The 18,931-nt window shown below is 44.7% G+C and overlaps 1 protein-coding gene across 1 annotated transcript; it reads right to left on the bottom strand.

Moving 5' to 3' along the window:
• Positions 1 to 2,194: 2,194 nt before the first annotated feature.
• tes (testis derived transcript (3 LIM domains)) lies at positions 2,195 to 15,942 on the bottom strand. The gene is made up of 8 exons (XM_080761264.1): positions 15,742 to 15,942; positions 13,122 to 13,207; positions 11,154 to 11,452; positions 10,771 to 10,955; positions 8,490 to 9,584; positions 6,463 to 6,678; positions 4,507 to 4,665; positions 2,195 to 3,352 (listed from the first exon to the last, which is right to left on the bottom strand). Exons 1-8 carry the CDS (start codon positions 15,766 to 15,768, stop codon positions 3,161 to 3,163), a joined length of 2,259 nt encoding a protein of 752 aa, XP_080617390.1. The 5' UTR covers positions 15,769 to 15,942; the 3' UTR covers positions 2,195 to 3,160.
• Between the last annotated feature and the right edge of the window lie 2,989 nt (positions 15,943 to 18,931).

Below are 18,931 nucleotides of genomic sequence, written 5' to 3' on the forward strand. Positions count from 1 at the left end.
GGTCAAACCCAGAGGAATCGGTCCACGCCGGCACAACCCCGTGCTATAGTGTTCTATCGAGGTAGCCGATTGGTCAGCAGGTGCAGTCCAATTAGGTCATCTCACCAGAGGCAAAGCATATGCCTGGGGTCAAAGTAGTAAGAGACCCATGGGGGGCACTATGGATGTTCATTCATTGTGTCTTATTAAGTCTCTAGAACATCATCCAGAGATACAGTAATGTGTAGTGAGCATTTGTTAAAAATCTGTAGGACCAGATTAAACAGTTTTGATGAAAATGCAAAATGGTGGAAAATAGTGTAGGGCCAAATTCAGATTCTTATCAGCCATTGAGCTAAATAAGAACGCCACTTCCTCCCTCCTCCAGCCGTGACCCGGAAATAGTTCTTGACCAAAAGTCATAATTTGTGTCTTGTGGTGCCAATAGAGGAGAGGAGGCAAGGTGCTTGGAGTTGTGGTCCATCCATCCATTCCCATCTACAGCAGCTAGGGGCAGAAATCATACTATGGCAAAACATCTTTAAAACAAATGCTTAGCAATAATCTGATCTCAATTTAACATCCATCTTGCTTTGCATGACTCACTCACCACTTATGTAAGTAAGTCCATATTTGACACATTAATGTGTTCAAGATCGGGATTAATTCATGCAGGCAGGCCCGCCTGGCAGTCTGCTCTCAGCACAACCCATACACAGTGAGATAGACTTTCCATTATTGTGATGATTATGCAAGTACACCTTTTAGCAAGGGCAATTAACACCTCATCTGGCCCTGGTTGGCTGCTTGGAGACAAACCACCAGCAAATCAGCTCAGCTCCATCTACCTGGGTCAGCATGGAGCTGAGGCAAAACAAGCGCCAGTCTGCCTATGAAAATGCCATGCTGGTGCTGGTGGTAAAAGTAGTAGATGTGTGTGTGTGTGTGTGTGTGTGTGTGTGTGTGTGTGTGTGTGTGTGTGCATGTGTGTGTGTGTGTGTGTGTGTGTGTGTGTGTGTGTGTGTGTGTGTGTGTGTGTGTGTGTGTGTGTGTGTGTGTGTGTGTGTGCATGCATGCGTGTATGTGTGTGCGTGGGTGTGGTGTGCTTATCTGGCAGACTTGCTTGTGGAAACTACAGCACAATGCAAATTCCAACGTGAAACCAAATACATGCAAACAGACACACACACACACACACACACACACACACACACACACACACACACACACACACACACACACACACACACACACACACACCAATATGAAACTTTAGCACAATGCAAATTCCAACAGCACTCTGACATCAAAGGAAGGAAGGAGAGATGATTCCAAACCCAACCCATTCAGCGGTGGGCGGTGGCTTCCAGGCTTAATTGAATGGAGATGTAGAGATGGAGAGGTCTGAAAGGTGAGGCTGCGGTTATCTAGGCAGAGCAGGCCTTAAGACGAGGTGAGGCTTAAAGCTGCAAGTAGGAAGATGTATGTCCTACTCCTGGGATTTCTCCCACATGCAATTCATCAGATATATAGAACCAGTGGCATATAATAGGCTATACATTATCAGCTAATAAAGCAGCAATGAGGGATTTACAGTGGGGAAACAACCAGCAATGATTTATAGAATGTGCATTGTGCAGAATCTACTGCGAATACCCTACATTAACATACTGTACTTAAGTGTTTGAATGTTTGGCTTGCAGTCCATTTCCTCAGTGGTATAGTAACGGAGGTCACAACACAACCGTACTTTACTATGTATACATATATCAGTTTTGTTTTATTCACACACACACACACACACAAAACGCTCTGGAATTGCAGCTCTTAAACACAGGGAAAACGACAGCATTACTTTGGGCCAGCTGCCATTCGAGACAATTGAGGTTCCTCCGAGATATTAGAGGCTTCCTTGAATTGTGCTTCATTTCCACTGTGGGTGAAAATACAAGAGGTTCTGAGGTGGGTTTTCCATAAGGGAACATTGAGCTACTAGTACGTTTCCCTGTCACGTCAGCCCAGCTAACACAGCACAGCGCTTACAGCGCTGTAAGCACTGGACCAGGGCTAAGTGGGGGCATGGCTGTGCTTGCTGGTTTATTGTCAATGAGCTGTGATTTTTTGTTTGAACAAGGAGACATCTGGAGTTGGCTCAGAGTTCTTACATCTGAAGAAAGACAAAACGAATACATGATGCAAAAAACAAAATATTTATATAGAAAAAACAGTAAAGTGCAATTTATTTCATTGAATGGAAACAAAATGGCACGAAAACACAAACAGTGATAGGGGAAATGAAACAAAGAGTTGTACAGTTGTAAGATAGGCAACTTGGCAATACAATACTACTGGCTCTTATTGCTACAGTATATAAGATAAACTTGGTTCAACAGTTCCATTTTAATTGCTTGCTTAACTTGGTCTCTGCAGAGCGAGTAACACAAATATTGCTAGTAATATCAGTAAATGCAGTCTATGGGAAATCCATTAATCACTTCTAGGTGGCATCCCTAGTTTGAGCATGTCATCACAAATGATGTTCTAAGATTTAAACTACATTTTAAAATAGCACATCTACCGTACAGTATAAGCTCATGACACGTTGTGTGCTTTTTTGTCATTATAAATTTGCACAATAAGAGTTGGTTCAGTGAGTAAAGGCTAGCGTAAATAGTACAGACTGAGGTTTGACGATCCACAAATAAAACAGTGTAATACAAGAAATACCAAAAAATAAGTATTACAAAAACAGCGCTTGTATTAGTAAGAGAAGACGTGTTTCTCATAAGACACCAGCGGGCAGTTTATTTTCAGAGTCATTATTACTTTTAGTTTTCCCAGCTGATGATTAAAGATTTAACCCTAGTCACATAGTAGTCTGAGAAAATCCCCCTATGACCAAAACAAAGAAATGTCTGAACTGAAGTTTAAGCTTAAGTACAACGATGTCACTTGTCTAAAATAACTTTACGCTGACACGCTTGAAGATTAATAATTTTAGGCAATGTTATTCTGAAGAGTATAAATTAGGCTTTTATAATCAGTTGTATGAAGACAAAGACTGATTCTCTCTCACACACACACACACACACACACACACACACACACACACACACACACACACACGTTCATGGTCCCGCTGTTCTCTGGAGGACAGGTTAACAACATACTAGGCTCATCTCTAAGACATGGTCTGCTTCTTGCACTCCACGGAGCAGAAGAGGAAGGCCTGCATGGCCATGAAGCGCTGTCCGATGAGACACTTTGAGCAGCAGGAGCACTGGAAGCACTGCGGCTCGGCGTGCCAGTGGTGGTCCCCGTAGGACACGCGCTGGGCCTCGGGCTCCACGGGGTTGTTACAGGCCGTGCATTTCTGGAAGAGGGGAAAGGACATTATAATACAGTGGCTTTCAACCCTTTTCATATCAAGATGGTCCATTATTTATTTGGCATTTGAGCCACAGAGTAGACCACCCATTTGATGAGATTCAGCCTCTCAGACCCAAAACGAAAGAACATGGTGCTGTCGTTCGATTGTATTAATGTTGGTACCATATATAGGAGAGATAAGAGGCAAATGTTGATCAAATCAACATAACAATTCTTCTACAATCTCTAATTGTGTAGACTTCTTGTAAATTAAGTAATGCCAGATGTTTAACAATAATTTAACCCTTGGGAGCGTAAAATTAAACCAAATGGACCTTTATGGTTCCATTTGGCTCATTATGCTGCTATGTAACCCCAGCTTCAGTAGCACTAGGTACCGGTCTGCTTTTTGGAAGCACTGGTATGAATGTTTATTGTAAATTAGATTTTTTTTTATGGGTTAGGAGTGTTTCTTCTCTGTATGTAATGTTTTATGTTGTCTGTTTTTTATTGGACCCCGAGTCTGAAAAAATAAAGTTGATTGATTGATTGAATAAGATAACGGAGAAAAGGCCCCATGAGAGGGATTCATCATGTAGCAGTCATGTGAGGTAGCTTAGTGTCTGCATTAAGAACCATGTATATGGATACACTATACATTGTGCAATATTGGTTTGAGCAAGCTGTACAGGAATAACTACAGTTCCAAGTATTACTATAATACTATTTTTTGACACAGTAAACAGATATGTTATAGTTATTTCTCTCCGTCAAGAGTAAGACACGGTAAATTTACAGAGTTAGTGCCAACTCCACTGCTATTTTCATTCAAGTTTGTATTGATTTGGCATTGAAACTATGAAAGGCTATGGCATGCGTGTGAACATGAAGGTCCATTAGCACAGTTGCTCTGTAGGGATTAAGTGTAATAATTGTGTAAACACATGGCGAGTATGGTGGTCACTGTCAGCCAACACTCATCTCTTACACAAGCAGGCACATGTGCACACGCACACGCACACACACACACACACACACACACACACACACACACACACACACACACACACACACACACACACACACACACACGCACACGCACACGCACACACACACACACACACACACACACACACACACACACTTTCTGGCCCTTACCACAGCATGGCTCTTCATATAACAGGGTGTGCAGACAGGTTTGTCTTTCTCCATGACATACGTCTCCCCGGCCAGGATAAGGTCACAGTCATAACAGCAGAAGTGCTTCAGATGCCAGTTCTGCTCCTCCGCCTGGGTGTACTCATTACTGAAGATCAGCTGTGGACACACGCAAAAGAAAAGAGGGTCTAGTACAATGTCATGACATGACATAAAAACAGGCCATTTGGTGGAAACTTTTATAACAGTGCTTTCAAGTATCATGAGTAAACATTGCCACCTCTGCAGCCTCAACTGCACAGGAAGACCAATGAAATGTAAAAATGACTGGGCTTACCTGGGCTTTTACCAATATTGACACTACCTCTTTGTCAGTGTTGGGGAAGTTACTTTGAAAGCGTAGCTTGTAAAGCTACAAGTAGCTCACCATGGCAGTAGCTTGATCAAGCTACATAGCTACCCCTGGAGAAATGTAGCTTGTAAAGCTACAGCTACATAGGAAAAGTAGCTCAGCTACTTTTTATTTTTCAGCGTTAAATTGAGAATGTACATGCGGGAGACCCCTCCTCCCCTCTGGGAGACCCCTGCTCCCCTCTGGGAGACCCCTCCCACCCTGCTCCCCTCTGGGAGACCCCTCCTCACCCTGCTCCCCTCTGGGAGACCCCTCCTCCCGTCTGGGAGACCCCTCCCACCCTGCTCCCCTCTGGGAGACCCCTCACACCCTGCTCCCCTTTGGGAGACCCCTCCTCACCCTGCTCTCCTCTGGGAGACCCCTCCTCACCCTGCTCCCCTCTGGGAGACCCCTCCTCACCCTGCTCTCCTCTGGGAGACCCCCCCCACCCTGCTCCCCTCTGGGAGACCCCTCCTCCCGTCTGGGAGACCCCTGCTCCCCTCTGGGAGACCCCTCCTCCCCTCTGGGAGACCCAAAATTGTAGCTTGTAACTTGAGTAGCTAAGCTACAAAAAATGACCCAAAAAGTAGCTGAGCTACTTGACGAGGTACACCAATATGAATGTAGCTAAAATACCACAAGCTACAGCAAAATGTAGCTAAGCTACGTAGCTCAGCTACATGTAGCTTAATACTCCCCAACACTGCTCTTTGTTTGCGGTCCAAATTATCTCAAAATAGGGACAAGGTTTTAGGAGCATGCAGGAGCGGGAAAGACAGATTAACTGTTCCTGGTGCCATGCACGCCGTCTTTACTTGCATTATGGCTCATAATCTGCTCAAAATGCGATATTCAGGACTTTAATTTGACTTAGATATGCCAAAAACTACGATCGCCCGGACGATTCACCTCTGCTGCTGTCTCGTGAAAAAACTAGCGGATGTTTACTGGAGTTTGAACCGGAACTAATTGTTGGCCATTGTAGCCGTTTGGTTAAAAATGTCTGGCACTGGTCAGCTACCGCAGGCCTTAAAGCCAAACAAAATCCCAAGACTGAATTTTTTTTTTTGCAAATCTGCACTGATCTCATTAAATGACCCCTATGAAATCCTCAGGACTGAAATCCGTCACCAGGATTGAGAACTTTACCTTTAATAAATGAATAAAACGCAGTACACTGGAGAAGTGAGTCCTTGGCATGCAGCGCGTCTGGCAGTACATTTCCCCGCTTTTAGCCTCTCGGTGGCTTAATAAATTCGTCGACCGCCATACACCCTGCTACCGCCCCCCTAAAGTACTGGCGCTTAAATAAAGGCGTTAATAAATAAATACAACAGGAGTGGGAATCATTTTGAGTGGGAGAGGGTGTCATTCTACCAGGAGTGGGATGGCATGGCATGGGATGGGATTTTGTTTTACTCTGGCCTGGGATTGGGACTGGAAGGGAAGGGATTTCTTCTGTGGGAGAGTGGGATGGGAAAGGAGTGAAAATCCACTCCCGCATCAGTCACTAAATCCAACCAAACACAGTACAGTGGCCACCTCCTCGAACCGCCGTCTCTCACCTCGTCGCAGCCTCCACAGCGGGGCTTCTCGCTGTCGCCGTAGTGGCGTCCGCAGTACAGCTTGCCTTTCTTCCAGAAGTAGATCATGTCCACCAGCAGCTCGCTGCACTTGCAGCAGACGAAGCAGGCGGGGTGCCACATCTTATCGTAGCCCGCCCTCTCCGCATACACTGCCGGGTCACCCTGCCGCATGGGCTGCTGACAGTGGTTGCACGACTAGAGGGAGAAGACAAGACAAGATGATAGCAGTGTTGATATTGTCGAGTAAAACTATGACGAAAAATGTTCGTCAACTCAAAAAATAGGCTAAAATTTTAGAAGGGACTAGTGGACAAGAGAACTAAAAGACAAGTCATTGTACAATATATGCTTGGTTGCATGCTGAAAACAGCTGATCTACAAGCTCACAACGCGTCGCACTGCGACGTGTTGTGATTTTGTATATCTGCTATTTTCAGCACAACGCCATCAAGCTTGCTCCTTGATGACTATTCCCTGCATGTATTTGATGTAGTACCATGTGTTGTTCTTGTTTACTGTAACTCACTCTGGATTAAGAGCGTCTGCTAAATACCTAATTAATTGATTAGGTAATTGATGACGAGTTGCATATACAGTAGGACTGTCATGATCGTGATGTTTCACTCTATACGATTTATTGTCGTGCAGATAAGATTTCAGCTTTGTTGTTACAGTGACACAACTGCTGATAGACTGAAAGGTATGTAGGTGTGTGTATGCGTCTGGAAGAGGACCAAATATTTAGCTTGAGTGAATGACCCTAATAACATATTCATGTTTAGCTGGTTGCGAACGAGAGGTTAAAAGAGTAAAGGCTAGAAAGGGGAATAACATGAGGGTGCGGTTAAATTAAATACAACAGAATAACTGAGGCAGAGAAAATGATTGCCAGCCATCAAATTTGATTAAGAGTGAGGATCTCGATATAACCCCAACACTCTTGCGCAACGCCCGTCTATTCTTTCATCAAAATTAAAATCAGAACAGAGTTACATAAAGACGATGTAATTTGAATAAATCAGACCAGGTCTTCCCTGTAGCTAGACTAACCAACTGCATATGGTATGACTGGAACTTCAGGGCAGCTGAGCACAATAAATCACTTTCAAAAGAAGAAAACAATTTTTTTCCAGTTATGAGTCACAGTTCAGCATGAATTCAAACTCAAACCATCATTCACTATGCAGAGTTAACGTCATAACATGCCCTGCTCTAGAAGGGCAAGCAAGACCCACCGACTCATGATTTAGCCCTTTGGGTCCACCTTGTGTTCAGTATAGGAACAACATCATTATTAACCTCACTGGTGCTTGATAAAATCTATTTGCTTGAGTTAACATTATTTATTTCCACCATTAAAAAAAAACCCACCAGTAAAAACAAAAGAAAATAAAATATTTTTCATCAGATTTAGCAAATAAACGACATCACAGAGAAATGTTAACCACTTAAGCACTATATACTTTCTTTGTATATACTTTGATCTTCACAACGTTGTGAGCTTGTACTGTAGATCTGCTATTTTCAATATTTTAATAATAATAATTTAAAAAAGAATTTGGTAAATTCTTTTAATGTTTTTGCCTATAATGACAAACCCAAAACAGGGATGGCAGGTAAGTGATTATGTAGGCACAATATACACAGTGAATTTCTGTTTAACAGACTTCTGTGTACAGTAGTGTCTTTGTTCAGACTGTCTTCTTTGAGGTCGATGAAGAGCCTAGTTTCAGATGGTGACGCTGCACACCGTCTACTCTACAAGGACACTTCCTTACCGTCTCTCTTGATACTCAGTGGATCTGTGCAGTCGCAATATGAGAACATGCACCGAATTGCCGCTGCGACCGGGTCATATGGGACACACGTGCCAAATTTGAGGTAGTTTGGTCGGACAGTTTCAGAGTTATGCTGGGGTTAGACAGACATATACAGGATTACAGGGTCTGTGAATTAATATATAGATAGATATTAGGTGTGCCATTGGCCATAGGCTTTATACTTACAAATGCCTGATGAGGCAGTCCAGCTTGTGGAGCTCCAGGGATGCCCATGGCTCCAGCAGTAGCAGCAGTGCCCAGGTCTCTTGGCCCAATCTCTTGTCCATAGCCCGCAACCCCAGGATCTTGTCCATAGCCCACAACCCCAGCACGCCCGGCATCTTGTCCATAGCCCGCACCAGTACCCACACCACCAACCCCAGGCACGTAGCCCGCTCCAACACCAGCCCCAGGACCATAGCCTGCTCCAACACCAGCCCCAGGACCATAGCCCGCTCCAACACCAGCCCCAGGACCATAGCCCGCTCCAACACCAGCCCCAGGACCATAGCCCGCTCCAACACCAGCCCCAGGCCTGTAGCCCGCTCCAACACCAGCCCCAGGCCCGTAGCCCACTCCAACACCAGCCCCATTGCCCGCTCCATCACCTCCAACACCAGCCCCAGGCCCGTAGCCCGCTCCAACACCAGCCCCAGGCCCGGAGCCCGCTCCAACACCAGCCCCAGGCCCGTAGCCCGCTCCAACACCAGCCCCAGGCCCGGAGCCCGCTCCAACACCACTTCCAGCAGATCCTATTCCCGGTCCATAACCACCAACACCACCACCGGTACCGGGCACGGTACCCACACCTCCAGGGGCAGCCCCTCCAACACCTGCCCCCACCCCTCCTCCTGCCTTCATGGCTCCGGGTCCTCCTCCAACTCCCACACCGGGTCTCGTACCTGACCCAGGCCCTCCTGGCCCAGCTCCAACACCTCCTGGCCCAGCTCCAACACCTCCAGGCCCAGCTCCAACACCTCCAGGCCCAGCTCCAACACCTCCAGGCCCAGCTCCAACACCTCCCTGCCCTACAACCCCAGCCCTAGCCAGGAACATCTCCCTGGGCAGCATGATGTCTCCCATGCCGAGGGCTTCGTCCTTGTACTTGCGGACGTACTGCTCCATCTGCTTGACCTCGGCGGGGCTCAGCTCGTGGCACTTGGACGGGTCCTGGTCGTGCTCCGGCAGCTGGCAGGCCATCTGCTGGCGGCGGTACGCCGCGCCCTCCGACCCGGCCACGGGCCGCTTCTCAGGCGGGAGCAGCTCCATGTAGCACACCGCCTGGTTGGAGGCAGGGGAAGGAGACGGAGAAGCAGATATTAAAGCAGTGGTGGAAAAAGTACTCAATTGACCTTAAAATAATAATTAAAAAAAATCTTCTAAATCCTCCAGTTTTCTGAAATAAATATTTTCACGATTTTTCAAAAATAACAGACCTACAAGCTTTTTTCCCCAAAAATAACAGACCTACGAGTTCATAGCGCGCCACCAAGTGGCGCGCTACGAGCTTGTAGGTCTGCTATTTTTCAATAGCTAAATTATAACATAATGTTTAAAACACCAAAAGGGATTCCTGCCCAAAATGGGTTAAAAGTATTGGAAGTTTGTAAGTACAATACTAGAGTACATGTACTTAGTTACTTTCCACCACTGGAGTTGGAGATAAGTTAGGTGTGTGGAGAAGAAAAGTGATGAGGGTAAAGTAAACAAAGAGTGAGTGAGTGAAAAGTGAATGGATTGGAAAAACACATGGGGAGAATGTGGAAAGAGAGAAGCTATAACAGGAAGCTAGAGATACTGAAATAGACTAAACAGAGACAGATACAGGGTAGTTCTTAAGATTCCTCAACTTGTGAGAGACATTCAAGTCCATTAGGGATGATCTCTTTAGTGAGGAGACTGACTGAAGCAGCTGTCATCACATATCACAACTTCTGTCTAATCAAAGCTGGTGTTTCAGAGGGGACCGTGTCGAGGAAATGTGGAATACACTAAGTTATACATTTAAGGAGATCAAATCACTCATGGGAAACTAAACTATGAGAAGCCGTTTTCTGTCTTTACTGACATTTGACCTGTGACTTGTGGACGGAGAGAAGGGTCTTCCCATTGTCTCATCTGTTAAGACCCACCTACTCCTTGAGGGGGGTAGGAATGTATTTAAGCTGAAGTCTGACTAAGTTGTGGTGAGTCAGTACATGGTGTTCCATTGCAACGCTTCATTGCTAGCTCCGTATTTGAATACAAGATTCTAATACTTGTGAATTGTGTCTGTCTCATTATATTGTTTAACTGTTATAAGTGCTCTCCAAAAGATTCCAGAACAACCGTACTCACAGATTTATGTTTTCTTAGATTTTTTTGTTTAAACTAAGGGACACTGATAATGACAAAATTCAGAAATGTCTGTGTGATGATTGTGCTGACATTGTGCCTTTTTAATAATATAATAACTTAATAATCTTACCATGTACTTGTTGGTGTTGGCGACTGGGGGCGCCCATTCGTATGTCACAGAGTGCATGGGCACATCTTTCTTGACTGGCACCACATTGGCTGCTGCGGTGCTGCTGACGGTCATTGGCACCGTGCTAGCCTTGACCGCAGCCACGCCGGCTGGCATCGGCTGGGCCTGGGCATGATGGGTGCTGGCTGGCACCGACCACGCACTGACCCGCTGCTGAACGGACCCGGCAGCGGCACCGCCAGGATGTACAGAACCGGCAACACCAGGGCCAACACCAGGATGTACAGAACCGGCGCCACCAGCGGCACCACCAGGCTGTCCAGAACCAGCAGCACCAGGCTGTCCAGAACCGGCAGCACCAGGCTGTCCCGAACCGACACCACCAGGCTGTCCAGAACCAGCAGCGGCACCACCAGGCCGAACAGATCCGGCAGTGGCACCGGGTGGTGGCACGACAGCGGCGGAGCCACTGGGTGGCACCACGTACGCCGTGGAAGGCCCACTGAGGCTGATGGTGACCATGTTGCCCTTGTAGCCGCCCTTGAGTCCGTCCGTCTTGAGCTTGGCGATGAGGCCCGTGTACTTGGTGTCCTCGAAGAGCTTCCCCACCCTCCGGTTCTCCTCCGAGATCATCTGGACGTCATGCTCCGCCAGGCCACACTTGCAGTTCCGGCAGATCTTTCTGTGGGAGGAGGAGGAAGAGGAGGAGGAGGGGGGGGGGGGAGGGGGAGGGAGGAGGAGGAGGAGGAGGGGGAGGAGGAGGGAACGATAATTCGCTTCAATATTACTTTATTGTGCAAAGCAGGAAAATCCACCTTTATGTGCAGGTGGCAGATACTGTAGACTCGAGACCAAAGAAGAGAAATTAGACATTTGCCCGGGACCCAAAACTTATATAAAAATATTTTGTATCCATGAAATCCTTTTGAAAGAAAAACAGGAAAAAAATATTCAGTGATTTCACTTAATTCAAATACCGGTATCACTTATTTTTTTGTTTTGTTGTGATAAACGTAGGTTTCGTTTTTGGCTAGGTGGCCCAGCCTTCATCCAATCAGGATAGAGAGGGGCCTTCCGCCAAACATGATCAAGCAGGGGCGGGCCTTGGTGTGCGTGCTGTTGGCCTGTTGCGTGTCCCCCCCCCCCACTGTAGTGTGTGCGTGTGCACATGTTACCGGGGCAGACCGGGGGGTTTTCCAAATCACTGAATGCTCCTTTAAAAACAAAATGTAGAAAACTAAAATACAGGGATATTTTCTTGTGAGCCATAGAAATGTGTCAGCCACCCTGGGCACGTTCCTGTGGGTCTATAAGTTCCGGGGACCTCCCGGGGACCCCTACACGGAGTTGCACCACTCAGTTCACATGGGTGTGATTTTTGTCAAATGGTTGAACTGTATTAAAAGCCCCTTCCTTCACAATAAATGCAAACGTTTGCACTTTTTTTTAACAAGTCCTGGCACCAACACTCGCCTTGCATCTCCTGAGAAAACTATGTCATTACTTGCAGTCGAACCGCTAGCCTAGACGTGCTCTGGCACGAATGGAATCACAAGTGTCAGGCATACACAAGAAGCACTGTTACTAGTTATATAAACGTTGTGAGGTTGTTTACACCCTGCGTCAACTGTATGTATAATATTTAGGCGCCGACAACGTCATGTGGTGATAATGATATTCACTAATTATAGCAACACCTTTCAAAAGATAACGCTGACACTTTTAAAATAATCTTTAGCATTGGAATGTTTGGGAACTCACACACTCAAAAGAGCCCTGTGTAACTCATGTACAGCAAGTGTGTGGTCAGATTCTCAATGACCTTGCAGTCAGACAGTAAATTCATAGTATGGCTAAGGGCCGATTCATACTCCTATTTTAGAGCCGAATAAAAGTCGGTTCGGCTCTGTAGAGCCTACAATTTGACGTCATTTGAGGTTCGGGGGGACGGGTACCGTCCTAAAGTCGGCTCTTCGGTGCTACTGAAAATTTCTGACGAGCCGAAATCATTTCGGCACTACAGCGCCGAAACAGGAGTATGAATCGGCCCTAATACTAGAGAAGACTGAGCGATATCAAACACCATGGCATGTCGTATCATTCTGGTCACACTGTAGTGATCAAATAATTATTGAAGATTGTTTTATTGGTGATGGTAACAGAGAGAGATTGAGACAGACAGACAGACAGACAGACAGAGGTGGGATGACATTGGGTCGGATTCAAACCTAGGCCTGCTACAGGAATGACCATAGCCTTATAGTATATTTACATTATCCTATATGGACCTGCACCTGTGCACAGATTTATTTCAAACCTGCGAAACCTTATGAAATAGAATTTGTACAAACCTCCAGAAATGCAACTCGAAGCCCTCGCATTTGTCCTTGCATTTCAAACATGCTGCCCCAGCACCAAAGTCATGCCCCAGGGTCATCTGAAAATGAAGCAGATCAAAGATATTAGCTATCAGGGCTTTGTTTGGACTGCTTCAGAGATTTAATGTGATGTTGGCAAATGCTTTGGCGAAGAAATAAGTGTTGCCACAAGTCGGGAAAGGCGCCATAAGATTTATTACAGGAGCTCAAAGTTGAATAAACATGAAAGATTTTCATGTTTTTTTTAAACATTATATAGACTGCTATTTCTTGATTAAAAAAAAAACAATAACCTTCGAGCCAGATTCTTCCTTCAACCACAGAAAATATACACCACCATCTAAGGATTGCTTTCTTTCCAAGCAAGTCTTAATCCTTTATATAAATTCTGAACTTGAACCCAGGGTGCCCCTGGCCTCACATCTGCATCCTTTTGTCTGACTTCCGTGTCAAACACCACTGCTGTCCGTCTCAAGTCGTCACGGCTGTCTGTGACCATATATGGTCAGTTATTCCATGATATTGAGCCCCCTGAAGCCTCCCAACCGCGCCGTCCTGTTGTGAAGGAGAGAGGCCTTTTGGCCCAAACTACACTCACTCATCACGCCATGGATGTATAATAAAAGAACTCACTGCTGAGGAATGGAGACATTTTCTGCTTTAACATTTTAGACCAACCTTAAAAACATCCACCAATTAGGCTTACAGACAGTTGACAGGTTTCATAATAATAGTGAATAGTTATTTTACCATTATGCACTCCTAAAACCAAAAAAATACTATGATAACTAGAAAGACGTTTAGGGACTGAAAATACAAGTACTGGACTGAATATTGTATCCATCCATCCATCCATCTATACCATTGCATCCTTTAAATCTCTTCTCAAAACTTATTTGTTCAGAAAAGCATTCCCTATCTATCTACATATTGTATTTGATTTGTTCGAGTATGAAATAGTTAAACAGAGCCAATGACCTAAACTAATCTATGTGAACAACAAACAACCCCTATCTTGGAATTCGAGGACTGCCAGAAGCAGTCTTCAATCTTGGCTGGCACACACAGACAGTCACACAAAAGACAAATGGACATTTTAGGCTGCATGTTCTCTTTTAGTAGACTCCTTCCTCCTTCCTACATTTAGGAGCTGATGTTGACTTCAGTGACTGTTTGCTATGACTAAACTATGCAGGCAGTGTAATCAGTCTTGATGACAACAATCTACTAAAGAGGCGTTTGCATACATTTCACATCCCAAGAGTCATTTTCCAAGAGCCACTCTGTGAGAGTAGATAGGCTGGGAGTTAGTAGCGCAGTAGTCACTGATTATACAATGTGATACCATTAAACATGAGTCAGAGATGTGACCACGTGATGATGGCCTACAAAGCTCCCTTTTTGCTATGATCCGACTTGTGTAATGCTGCTATAAATACATAAAATAACTGTATGTAAATTCAGCAGCTATTTTGTATGTATGCCAAGATGTAGCCCTAGATTGGCTGTGATCATTATTACATACATATATTTCAAATACACCATAGATCGCTCCTATGCCTGCCCAGGTGTTTTGCCTGTGTATGTAAGGTTAGGTATGCAATATCACAGCCATTCTAGGGTGTATTTTAGATTAGAACATTTTAGAACAATTCAGCTAGTGGTAATTGCAAACGCCCAGAATAATGCTGCCCTCACAATTTATATGCTTTATGCTTCCTTGTAGAGCATAAAACCAAAACACACAGTCCAAAGAAGACAACATTTTACAGCTGGCAAATGTATTCTATAATCTGTATTTCTATAATAATGACAGTCAGAGAGAGGGAAGTGGTTATGGCTGTTCTGGTCAGTGGTCACAGACAGGAGACTTCCTAAAGATGGAGAGGACAATGGAGATTGGAGACAGACGATTGCAAGCCTGTCTGGATTAACTACACAGCTGACAGACCCCAGCCTGTCTGGGTCATCCATGCTTGTCAATATTTATGGTCATACACATCCCTTCCCTTCCACCCACTTCCAGGCAATAGCTTGTAAACCCACGTGGGATATATTCTTTCTTCTGTGAGATCAGACAGACTGACAGACATCACAGCTAATACTTTTAAAAGTTTTAAGTAACATTCCAGACAGTCAGTCTTTTGTATTTTACAGATAGTAAATTAGTAATCATCATGTTAGAAGAGAGGGTGATGAATTGAAAAAGGTGGACACTCTTGTAAACAAGTGTAATGCTTTATTGGGTCGTCCAGTTTTTGTATTGAGTTGTGCTTGAAATGTACTGTAATTCTGTTAATATTAATACTTCAATCAATCAATCAGGGGGAGGCAATTATTATGCAAAAGAGAACAAGACCCAAGAGTAGCACTAGTAGCACTGACTAGCACAACTTAACTGTCTGTAACCATAACAGTGTTTACTTTTAACATGACAGGAATCTGTGTGTACAAGATCGAGTCACTGAAAAGTGATCATTGAATCTTGAAGGTACAGCTTGTATCGCCACCTGTCTGTCTGTCTGTCTCTGCAGGACCTTCTGCAGGGCGTTACCCATCCCGTCGTGTTATCTGGGACAAACGGAACACTTACCTTCTTCACTTCTCTCTCTATCTCCATGTTCGCCTTTGATTTAGACTCCGTTTCACTCCCGGTGAAAGGGAAAATATGAAGAGTTTATCTGGAAGTCGGTGTCAGAAACACATGAGGCAACAAAAACCAAGGAAACCCCAACCAAAGCCACCAAAGGAGTCAGACTTTCTTTCACTTCGGACTCGGAGGTCCCGTGTAGTTCTTCATTCAATTGTACAAAGGTACTTCCGCTGTTGATAGCTGTCCTTCTCCTGACCAATAGAAACGCGTGGAGCGGCCGATAAAACTCATCACGGCCACTCACCGAACAGGAGGGCGTGTCTGTTCTGCTCGGACGAACAAAGAGTGATTACTGTTTGAGCAGCTTTTTACTGTACACAGACAGTGTATAGACTAGTGTACAGTACAGTGTACAGTCAGTCAGTGACATCATCATGCCATGTCACATTTGTTTTAACTTGTAAGACTCACTGGCATTGCATTTTGTATCATTATTTAGGCTTAATTATGATCATTTTTAATGTTGCAACTGCAAGTGGGCAGCGGAAGTTGGAACAGACATTGTTACAGTGAGTGCCTCCTAGACTGCTGAGTGTGTGTGTATAGTGTCCCCTTCTACTGTCTTTGACTTTGACCATGACTAATGACACGCACGCGCACGCACTTACGCACACACACACACACACACACACACACACACACACACACACACACACACACACACACACACACACACTTCAATGTGATTGACTGCATTTTTTAAATTTCACAGTATGCAGAATGGGTACATTTCAAACGAAAGCAGAAGTCAATACAAAATTGTTACTTTGTGGACGAACCATGATTAAGCAGTAATTGTTTACAACAGACACCTTTTTCATTCCATCAGAACATTTAGAGATGTACACATATACACTATACACAAAACAGGAAATCATCATATAGGCCTACAGTATGGGGATAAATTAATTTAGAGGGGCCATTCACATGTCTTATGGCTGTTGGTAGGGCATTCCACATTTTAGTGGCATATAGGAGCGGAGTTAATTGAATCCCTCGTTTGAGCCGAATCTGGGTTGCAGTGGTTTGTTGAACTCCCTCTGTTAATGACAAAACATACGTTTACAACATTGCTAAAGCACAAAGTGGAACAATACAATCAAAACTAAATGTATGTAGCCTATTGAAAGTCAGAATCGCCAATAAATCAATTTCTATATGTAGGCCTACTGAGGTCACTCGGTGCATAGAAATTAACACGCACGCACACACGCACGCACACGCGCACACACACACACACACACACACACACACACACACACACACACACACACACACACACACACACACACACACACACGCCCTGCAGCTGATGTGTGAAGTCCACAGATGTAGTACATATTTTAATCCCCATGCAAGCAAACAGCTGCCATATCACCACCCAGAGGCAGGAAGTATGCATGCGATCCTGTGGTTAGAAGCTTCCTTTTACAACACATCATTGAAAGGAAACAAGCCTGTCACACCCAGAGAGCTGTGACACAATTTACACAGAATGGCCGAGAGTATATACTTGTCAGATGTTCTGACACGGTTTCATTCATTTTGTTCACTTTATTGCCCCATATTTAGTATGATAGCTCATTGTGATGTATTCATATTTTACTATGTACTTATTTATGCTCACATGATTTTTATTGGTACCATAAATAGTCTTTTTGGTACTGTGGAAGATGATAACTATTAACAGTTGACACCTGTCTTCAATTACAGTTGATTGTATTGTCCAACCCATTGTCTTGTCATAACGCTGACGAAGGACAAACAGGCCGAAACGTGTTCGTTATCAACTCTCGTCAGAAGTAAATAAATTCATGTGAAATTAAGGACATAATGAGTGCTGGCATTTTCTTGATTTCACACTTTATTGTTAGTTACACATTCACACAGCTGCAAGTAAACAATATGGACTCCATATGGACGATCAAGTGCATTGCTCAATTAAGGGTCCCTCGACAGTTAAAGTATACAACCATCTCTCTCTCTCTCTCTCTCTCTCTCTCTAGGTCGTCCTCAGACGAGCCATCCATCGTCGCTTCCAGTCATCCCGGTTCTCCATACATCTGGCCAGCATGTTGGTGGTTCCCACAGCATTTTGTTTGCTGGCTGGCAGCGCCTGGTGTATTTGGCAGTGTCCGGCTGCTAGTCTCATTCTCCTGGCTGCTATTTTCTGGCTCACCCTTGGTTACCAACAACTCTTGCTGAAGTTAAGTACCGCGCACACAGCATTCTGGTGTCGCACCCATCTATACTTCTGCAGGGTTGGCTTCAGGGTTCAACCATCATTCATTCATGTCTTTCTTTGTCTCTTTCTTTGTCTCTGTCCTGACTCCAGACTCCAGAGTGGCCCCAGCTAGTACGGTTGGTTTTCCTTATAGGGACTTACAGTATGCGCCAGGGTTGCTCACTGAACATAGCATATCTATCTACAAGCTCACACAACACACTGTGTTAGACACAGCTAAAATAGTAACACTTGAATCAACAGTTCAACACTACCACGATTCATGTCTCTAGGACCAGTGTCTGTAAATCAATAATCGTTCAGGAGTGGTGGAAAATTTCAACCTGTCTCTTTGCTTTTCCTGTGCAGCCAGTCATGTTATCTGCTGCATTGCATAACATACCAACAAAAGTGTGACTCCTTACCCTACTTCAAAACCACCATTAAATGGTGCATTTATATAGCGCCTTTATCCAAGGCACTTTACATCGATTGTGCATTACATTCACCCATTCACACACATTCATACACCAATGGCTGCAGAAACCATGCAAGGCAGCAACCAGCACATCAGGAGCAATTAGGGATTCAGAGTCTTGCTCAAGGACACTTAGACACTAACTCTGGGGGAGCCCAGGTTCAAACTGGCAACCTTGCGGTTACCTGTATCCAGCCACTCTACCCCTGAGCCACCCCATTAAAAGAGCACCTGTCTGCAATTTGTAACTGGTCCTAAAAAAGTCTTAACCTAACACCAGAATCCACCCCCCAACTGTTTACTGTACATATTTGTTTATTGGTAAATGGTGCATTTATATAGCGCCTTTATCTAAGGCGCTTTACATAGATTGTGCATTACATCCACCCATTTGATGGCGGGGGAAAGCATGCAAGGCACCAACCTGC

This window comes from Protomyctophum bolini, assembly GCF_963924005.1.
Source record: "Protomyctophum bolini genome assembly, chromosome: 4".
NCBI classification, from domain to species: Eukaryota; Metazoa; Chordata; class Actinopteri; order Myctophiformes; family Myctophidae; genus Protomyctophum; species Protomyctophum bolini.